The sequence below is a fragment of the Sciurus vulgaris genome (assembly GCF_902686455.1).
Source record: "Sciurus vulgaris genome assembly, chromosome: 6".
In the NCBI taxonomy this organism is placed as follows: domain Eukaryota; kingdom Metazoa; phylum Chordata; class Mammalia; order Rodentia; family Sciuridae; genus Sciurus; species Sciurus vulgaris.
The window spans coordinates 106,412,431-106,422,369 of record NC_136466.1 but is presented as its reverse complement, the minus strand read 5'-3'; the positions used below and the strand labels follow the sequence as shown (position 1 = coordinate 106,422,369).

Genomic DNA, 9,939 nt, shown 5'->3' with positions numbered 1-9,939 from the left:
AAACAAAAGTAGAATTTTCTTTGATAAAATTATTAGTTATTTTACTAGGTTATACATAAAGATGCAAAATATTACTATCAAATACTATTAATATTTAATTTAATATAATTCAATAACTATGTTTATACTTGTGTGATATCTATATATCAGTTTCCCATAAAGAAAAACTGTCATAAAAAATTTAAGGTCCAAAGAGTTCTTTGAAATTTTACTCATTTCTCTAATGAGGTCAAATCATTGTATTTTATTGCTTCCATTTTTGTATAGAGTAGTCTCAATTCTAAGTAGCCTAGACTGCCTCTAACTATCAGGCTTTTTAAATTTGTTTTTTAAGACAGTGGAATGAGTATGTTTAAAAAAAATTATGGTGCAATTTAACAGGCATATTAGGAAAAAAATACTTTTACAATTTAGAGTGACGAAGAAAGCATCTGTTTCTACTTCAAAATGATTCTTTCTAAAAATTTCTAAAATAATTCTCAACAAATACTTGTAATTACAGCCCAGTGTCCTACTTGAGAATATAAAAATATGCCAATCTCAACTACTTCTTACCTGAAAGTTTTAAAGTTTTATATAAATTGATTTACCTCATGAATGTGATACATATTCACGAGACAAAAATTCAATGAAGACTACTTCATGTCGTTAAGCACAGAATTTTAGGATATTAAAATCATTTGATATCAAATAAATAAAAGGATTAAAATGACAACAACGAACCCACAAACCTCCCTGGCTTGCCTCCCAATCTAGTACTGACAGAAAAAAGGACCACAAAGAGAGCAGTTAAAGTGCTATGCCAGAGTTAAATAAAAACATGGAAGACAGAGACACACATGGTAAAGAATAAATTTAATTTTAACAGGGCAAAGAAATGGGTCGTAAAAGTGGTAGTGGTGGCTTAAATTTGAGTGTTCCTTTTAGTTCCACCTGAAAGAAAAAAATACACATTTTTCCTCTAACTGCTTCCCAGCAGTTTGAATGACAGCAAAACATCAAATCTGTCATGGTGCTGAAATTCTTCTACAGGGACAAGGAGGGATGCAACTTGATGAATGCTTTTTAGTCTGAAGAGAGATGGAGAGAGAGGGAGAGAGAGAAAGAGAGGGAAGGAGAAAGAGGAGAGAAGAATAAAAACTAATTTTCCAGGCAGGGAAATACTTATAAAACCTTTTATGTCAAAGTTAGGATATCACAACATAACACACTAATGCAAAATCCAGTAGCACCTGTAAGATTTAAGTAAATGCTGTCATCACTTAAATGCCTTTAAATTTCTGTAAAAGTCTGAAGGAAATAAAAGATGAAGTACATTCTCCAGAGAACAACAAATGTATTTCAAAATAAAAACTGTATTTTTGTTTTTCTTTTTTTCCAGTTTTTTGTTTTTGTACAAGAATTCATAGTTATTATATAATAACTTATACACAATGGAATCAATCTCTGCTCTCTTCCTCTGTGTCATTGCAAGTCCACATGTTCAGGCTATAGTCCCCAACACCATGTTCCAATAAATATATCACCACAGTTCAATCTAAATATAGATACATTATATAATACTTGTCTCTGGGAAAAATCAAATCTTAATATGCAAATATTTATATAATACAGAAATGGAAAAAAACTACAGTAGGCACACAACCTAATTATGAGTTGTAGAGGATGATTTCTAAATACTCTCCTACTGTAAATGAATGCTTAAAATAGTCTTAGTAAGAAGGTTTTATTTATATGTGCACTTGTGTCCACCTTATCCCATATTTTGTACATGTTTACTGATAATCTGGGAATTTAAAGGTGCAGCCCTCAAGAAATTGTTAAATCACTTAAAAAAAAAAAAAGAAAGAAAGAAACAACTAGGTTCTATTGGACAAGGAAAACGCTCACAAAATTTCCAATTTTAAATTTCATATCAGTAGGAAAATATTAAAAATAATTTTCTGTATATACATATGGGTATATGTATATGGTGAATTACACATATGCCTCACATTATCAATACAGTTCAAGTGGAGACATTTTAGTGAGTTATTTTCCCATTAAATGACCACTATGTCAAAATTTAAAAATATTTTATTACATCATTAAAATAATTCACTTACCATTTCAAGGCTTACACTGTTTTTTTTTTTTTTTTTAAAGATTTTTTAACTCTTCATAACTAAATTCCCTGATCCCTAGTATTAGTCCCTTATTTAAGTTAAAACCTGGTGCTCTTTGTACTTGAAACTCATGGATAAAATCACATTGACTTCAAAATTCTATCCATCAAATAAATTTTATTACCTGATTTATCAGAGATATCTCAGCTCTGAGCATGTGTACCTAAATTATTCTCCCTATAATAAATAGGTGAGGAAAATACCCTAAAATAGATGGAGGTAACTTACATGATGTTACAGCACATATAATACATGATGATTAAGTGTCTGATATAAACTTTTCAGAGACACCTGAAAACTCACTTTAGAAACTAACTTTAGAAACAAATCATTTTTCACTCTAATATAAATTAATATGTATGTATTTACATACATACACAAATATAAATAAAAATTATCTAGTGTTAAGTAGCTATTTATGAGTGAAAAAATGGTTACAAATTGATTAATCAGCTTAATTTTGTACTTAACAATTTAATCATTTGGGGTACAAACAAAAAGTCAGTGCATTTATTGACTCCTAAGAGTCAAATACTCAAGCATACACTTTAAAAAAGAACCCTCCTCAACATGACAGGCATTGTACAGCAAGAATATATGTACTCTGATGCAATTCCTACTCCATAAGCAGACCAGACAGCACTTGGCTTACTTTTAAAATAGCCTCATAAAAGAAATATATAAAGAAATGCATGTTTGCTAGAAGTCTTTTAAAATTACATCAAAACAACATTAAAACCTGCTCACTGAGAAGAGCCTGTTGGATGTAATTCCTATTTTGAAATGCCTAGTTAACAGTTCAGAATATTGCCTTGTGAGGTTTGAATAAAGATGTGGTTGATGTGAAGACCCAGCCAGGGTACATGACTCCATCTCCATCTGCCATGATCACAATTTAGATACAGTCCTCTGATTGGCGTTTGATGTAAATGGATCCCCTTGAAAATAGCTATACACCTTAAAATTATCTATAATAAACAGTTTCCCAATAACCATTATTATTCATAAATTGAAATGCATTGATCTTTCAGAAAAGATTTCTTGCAAAATATATAAATAAATGTAACTGCATATTTTCTGTAAATATACTTAACATTGCTAGACCAGACCGTCAATGACGGACTGCTGTATTTCAGTTCTGTGTGTCAAATTTATTAGAAATTTAAAAAGAAAAATTTCTGAGGGACTCAGCTGCCTTTGTTAGTTGGCTTTAAAATGTATAATAAAATGGGAGACAATATCTTCTCATAAATACATGGAATCAATATGGAAAAGTAAACTATACAACGGACAAGATTAGAGAACACCAGAGTGTACCAGAGTAGTCACCAGAGTGAAAAATCTTCCAGTACAAAAAAGGGAAGAACTCTATACACCCAGTTATAGTGTCTTTCAATTAAAGATGCAGCTCTCTCTCACTCCTGGCAAGAATTAATTGGTAATGGCACTGCTTTTCAACAATGCAAAAATATCCTGAGAAATTATTCAGATTACAACAAAAGACAGGGCTTTCATCACTAAGTTTTTGCACAAAACACAGCTCTAGATATCATAAATAAATTAATTTAAAAAGCAGATAACCTTCACTGTGTTGAACACAAAAAGGGGATGTGACCCAGACATTGTTAATTTTCCCATTGGCTAATATCAGAAAAAGGAAAAAAAAAAAAGAAAAAGAAAAAAGAAAAGATTGCATTAAGTGTCTATTTATAACTTTCTAGTTAACTATGGCCAATAATATACATGGAGGTAATTTGTAGTTCAAGTTTTTCATCTCTTTTTTTTTTCCCCCAACTAGCTATAAGCTGGATTCTAAAATTTACACTGAGATACACAATTCCAATTTCCAAAAGATCCTCATCCTGGAGTTAAATTCAAATTTTTTTGTGCAATCTTGATGCAGGGCCCAAACACTTCTACGAAGAGAGACAGTGTATCTTTTAATCAATTGGCACTGAAATTTCACTTTCCTTAGCTGCATTCTAGTAGCTTGGCCAAGTTATCTCGTAATTCTGTTAGTTCAAATATTTTTCCATCCAGAATTTCTAAGAGTGTCTTCAGGTTATTGCGAAAAGCTTCTTGTTCGTTCTGACTCTTCTCCAGACGTTGCTCTAAGTCAGACAGTTGTCCCTCCAGATCTTTGTTCCGAATTTCTACTTCCTTCAGAAACAAAATTATAATACATATATATATGTCAATTCATGTCTTATAAAACAATACAACTCTCTGTTATTACTAATATTGTGTGATAATTCTGACAATGAGGATGAACTAGTGAAGCTCAATTCAACACAATTGAAGGAAATTTCAAGACTAGGAGGCCACCTCAAGAGAGCCATGTAGTTTTACCGACCACTTGTTTATGAATCCATCCCAACAAAAGTTATTGACTTGACTGTGAACCAGGCAACACTCTAGGTACTTTACATCTAGACAGGACTAAAGACACATTTGTGGATTATTTACCTTCCATTTTTACTGCTGTCTACCTACTTTTTCCTAATGCATAACTGTTAACAATCTCAGGTAAAAATAGGCAGAGAAAAAGAAAGAAACTGAGTTTTTCTCCTGCAGCAACTCGAGAAAAAGATTTAGTGAAGAAAGCAACAATCTAAAATGAAACTTCAGGGTATATGTTAATTATTCTGTTTTGCTTCATTATTGAACAAATGCATGCATAAGAATACAGTTTAACTGCTAAAAATTATAGTGAAGATAAACAGTAACTGCACATATTACAGAAATATAAAGCTAACCATTCCACTATGTTGCAAACCAAGGAAAGAAAAAAAGGGGAAGCAAAAGGTCTTGACAACAAAATAACATTTTAAAAAGTTTGATAAGGAATAAACTCTGGCATATCTAAAAATTATTCAGGAATTACTACTGCTTTTAAAAATGTTTCTAAATACGACAAATAAAACAAAGTGAGCCTAAAAATAAAAAAAAGACAATTTGAGATAGTGATTTTAATTTTAGTTAATAAATTGAAAATAGCCGAAAACCAACTATCACTATTTTTTTTTTTTCGTTGGTACTGAGGACTGAACCCAGGGTTTTGGGCATGCTAGGCAAGCACTCTACCAACTGAGCTATATTTTTAGCCTCCCAACTATCACTCTTTAATAAACGATTCAAATAAGCAATGAATTGAAAGCTATACATCCTTTCTGGAAAATCCACTCTTATATCAAAGAGGGATTAAGTGACTGACATGAATTATAATGAAATATATAAATTATATGGGACAATGAAAACATTTTGGTGTTAGTTACACAATGGGAATCAGAGAAAATAAGATGTTTCAAGTGTTAATACATCATTTCAATGCAAACCTCCAAAGAAATTCTATCAAGTATAAGGATAGTAGAAAAATTTCAAATTACATTATTGAAAGACAATCTGGTAAACATTAGTGAAAGGAACAGAATATGAAGCAGCATACTGCCACTGGGCCTGAAGACAAACACTGGGAATCAAGGTAGGAAGAGGACAGAGTTCTGGTGCTGGGATTACAGGTATTTTTTTTTTTTTTTTCCTAAGATTTATTTTTCTCACAATTTCTTCAAAATCAAAGTTTTAAGAAAAACAATTGGGAAATTGACTTGAATATATCTAAGAAAGTAACAGTTTATTTAGAATTCTGAAGATAATCACATGCTTTGACAGAGATAATTATGAGCAAGGTTTAGCAAGGATGCCACAGATGAACTGCAAGAAAATTTAAGGACTAAAATAGCTATGATGATTCATAAATGAAGGGTTTAAAGATTCAATCTAATCTCAAAGTATTTACTGTCAGATGTTAACCATGTATGTTTCTAATCTCCTTTCTCTGAATAATCTGCAAGGTAAAGATAAGTAAACTGAGAATAGAATCTGAAATTAGTAAAATATTTATAAATTCAGAACCCAAATCTGTGGAGGCTATAAACTATCAAGGAGGAAACAGATCCTATGATCAAATGTAAAAATTCCACTCATGATTGCACAGCATGCTCTCTTGCTGGCTTAAAAAATAATCTTAAGGACAGAATGTTTCCAACTATAAAAATAGACCAAATGTCATTCACTAGCAAACACCCACTTCACCAGCCACCACCCACTGTGCCCTCTAAAGCCCTCCTTAAAAATGAAAAGGTCCCTTGTTCTCTCTAGCCATCAATGGGATGTCCAAATATTTTCAATGGAAGCAAGGAAAACACACAATTCCCTCAGCTATTAAAATTGCTTTGTTCTCTCTAGAATGAGTCTCCTACTCTTACTCTAAGTCATCTCTCTGTTTGTAGGAATTTTACTAGCTGAATAACAAAAGAGATCTAATATAATGCTGATGAAGCTAGTCTATTTTTAGGCTCACAGAACGGTTCCTAGAACAAGAACAGACAACCTAGTGAACAGGGGCCAGTTGGATGTTACTAAAGCCATGGTCAATGGCACTTCTTAATTATACACGCTTTGTCCATGTTTTCCAATTCTTCCTTTCTTGCCTCATTCTCTCTCCAAACTCATTATCCTACTCATTATCATTTTTGCCTGTTACTTTCTTTCTTTTTTTTTTTTTTTAACTGATGGAAAAGTAAAGGCACATGCCAGGGGCACCCAGAGGCATAGCTCAGACTTGCAAGAGCCCCATTGGCCAGAATCACTAACTCCCTTTTGAGTGCAAAAAGAAAGGTCACAACTGAAAATATAAGCTTCTACTGGGCAGAAAGTCATGTTGCTTACTTGTTAGACATGGAAACTAAAATGCAAGACTGATTAAAAGAAAATCACACACTCTGACCACCACAAATGAGGACAGATCATTTAAATTTTCTCTAAATTTAAATCCTGCATCATTTAATCCAAATAAAAGCAACAGAAAAATTACTTTTATTGATACTTGATACGTAACTTAAGCTCTTATGGAGTAAGAGATATCACTGTCTTATTAGTTAACCTTCATATATAAATCAAGACATATAAATTCAAATATAAAGACATAAAGACAAATATTAATAACTCATTTTTACCCAGAAAACTGAGTAAAAACCACACATTCTTCACAATGTGAAGAAAACATACTCAACTATTAGCTATTGAACATCTATTACTAGGCAGTAAGAATAAAGCTGTAAATAAAGATGGTTCCTGTTTCAATGGAACATGCATTCTAGAAGGAAGATACGGACAAAAAGGTAGCAAACAGGAGATTTCTGGTTAGCCAAGGTAATGTGAAATCTACCATCATCTCAAAACACCAACAAATGATAGAAATAAAACCACACAGATTCCATGACTTCAATGTAACTAGAAGAAAACAATATGTGTCAAACTACCTGTAATTAGAAAGTATAAGCACCAATTTCCACAGAGCTACTTCTCAAATTCTCACTCTAACCCTTTGCAGAGGGAAAGCAGGGCTTTCAGGGACAGGAAAGAGTAAAGAGAAACAATGATAATCCTAAGGTCACTGTGAATATCAAAATACTGAAAAAAAAAGAAAGAAAAAAAAAGGATTTTGATAGAAGAGAGCAGATTATAAGAAAGGGACTTAAACAGTGTATAATGCAACTTGAAGAGGCAGTCTTGGAAAGGCAACAAACACTTCAGAAGAGAAGAGGATAAAAGAGAAAAAAACCTGGAAATGGATGGTAAAGGGACAAATAAGAAGGTTAAGAAAATTAAAATCTTATAAGATAAAGAAAAGTAGAATATTTAAAGACACACAACTTCTCCCTCTATTGTTTCCCTAAAAGAGGGTGTTTTTGAACTACAAATTTATAAACTACCCAAAACTACCATTGTATACATAAAATGTAAAGATTTAAGCAAACTTGATCTAAAAAAAAAAGATTATAAAAATACTCAAAACACTTCAGTAGATGGAAATTAAAAATCCTCCCCAAATCAACTTGAAACAGAAAAAAACAGAATATCCCAACCTGAATTAAAATTCTGAAAAAAACATTCAAAAACAGGCATAATTGGATATTCAAAAATTAAGAAAAGAAGGCACATTGGTGCACAACTGTAATTCCAGGTGCCTAGAGGGCTGAGGGAGGAAGATTGTAAGTTCAAGGCTAACCTCAGCAACTCAGCAAGACTTTGTCTCAAAATAAATAAAAAAGGGCTGGAGATATAGCTCAGTGCTTGCCAGTTAAGTGTGAGGCCTTGGGTTCAATTCCTCAGTTCAATCCTCAGTATTGCAACAAAACAAAAACAACTAAGACAAACAATGGAGGAAAAAAAGCTCTGAAAATAGGAGAGTTGATGTAGCCCATGAAAAAAAATAGAAGAGCAAAATCATATCAGAAATAAAGACTGAATTTAGGTCTCCAAAGAAAAATCATTTTAATAAAAAACTGTTAAAGTCCATTATTATTACTTATTTAACTGTTATTTTTAAAAATTCTAAAGAATAAAAGTGGGGGAAAGAGGTTGAACTAGACAATCCAGTTACATAAAACTGGAGCTCCTAAAGAAGAAGAGCAACAAAGTAGATACTTAAAACTTTTACACAAGAAAATTTCTTGGAAATAAAGAAAGGACTGGATGCAAAAATGAAAAGGGCCTACAATGTACCTAAAAACCTGACCCTCAACAATCAATTCTGAGAAATCTAAGTCAATCTAACATTACTTAAAAGAGGAGAAATCCTTAGAGTACGCAAGTAAAATGAGCCCCAAACTTAAAAGGCAATAGAATTACAATGGAATCAGACTTCTTAAAAATAATATATAAAACAAGGCAAAAATTCTCATTTCTAGGTTCCAAAGAACCTGGGAATAGTGGTGCACGCTTTTAATTGCAGCTCGGGAGGCTAAGGCAGGAGGTAGCAAGTTCAAAGCCTGTTCGAAGCCTGCCTCAGCAACTTAGTGAGACCCAGTCTCAAAATAAAAAATAAAAAGGACTGGGGATGTGGCTTAGTGTTGATGCCTCCTGGTTTCAATCTCTGGTATAAAAAAAAAAAAAAAAAAAAAAAAAAAAAGTAACTCACAAAGAAAATTATGTACCAAGGACTTTGTATCTCCCCAAGCTGTTATCCATGTACTAATTCTGCGTCTTAAGTATACAACTCAGGATGTTTATAATATGTAATAATAATTAAATTATTATTATTATTCCTGAGTTCTTTTGGAACTATCCACCGAAGGATGAGCTTCCTCCAACCAAGATTAGTGTGAAAACTTCAGAAAAAGGACCAATGATAAGTGCTATGATTTGAAAGTGCTATGATTAAAATTCAGGTGTTGCAATTTAATGATCAGTGTAATGGTATTAAGATGTGAGGTCTTTAAGAGATAATTAGGTCCCTCCCTCCATGAATGGGATTAAGATCCTTTAAGAGACTTCCTGCTGCATTTGGCTCCATTGCCTTTCAGCCATGTGAGGACACAGCACCAAGGTAGAATCTCAGAAGCAGAGAGTAGACTTTTACCAGACAATGGAACCAGCTGGTGTCTTTTTTTTTTTTTTTTTGGCGGGGGGAGGTGGTACTGGGATTGAACCCAGGGATGCTTAACCTCTGATCTACATCCTCAGTCCTTTTCTATATTTTATTTTGAGGCAAGCCTTATACTTGAACTTCTGCCTCAGACTCTCAAGTCACTGGGATTACAGGTGGGCACCACCACCATCCCCACCTTCAGCTGGTGTCTTGATCTTGGACTTTGCAGCCTTCAGGACTATGAGAAATAAATGTCTATTCTTTATAAATTACCCAGTCTATAGTAGTTTGTTACAGCAACACCAAAGAACTACAACTGTGAACTTTTAATATATTTAATGT

The 9,939-nt window shown here is 32.7% G+C and overlaps 1 protein-coding gene across 3 annotated transcripts in view; it reads right to left on the bottom strand.

Moving 5' to 3' along the window:
* Window positions 1–836: 836 nt before the first annotated feature.
* Window positions 837–9,939, bottom strand: part of HOMER1 (homer scaffold protein 1) — a 154,762-nt gene continuing 145,659 nt past the window's right edge. For 2 of the 3 annotated variants that reach the window (XM_079143585.1, XM_079143586.1), the window contains one exon: window positions 1,336–4,325. In XM_079143585.1, the coding sequence (XP_078999711.1) occupies window positions 4,137–4,325 (189 nt within the window). In that variant the 3' untranslated portion in view covers window positions 1,336–4,136. Of the gene's footprint in view, window positions 4,326–9,939 lie in introns of all 3 variants that reach the window. The other variant, XM_079143584.1, reaches the window with a different exon arrangement.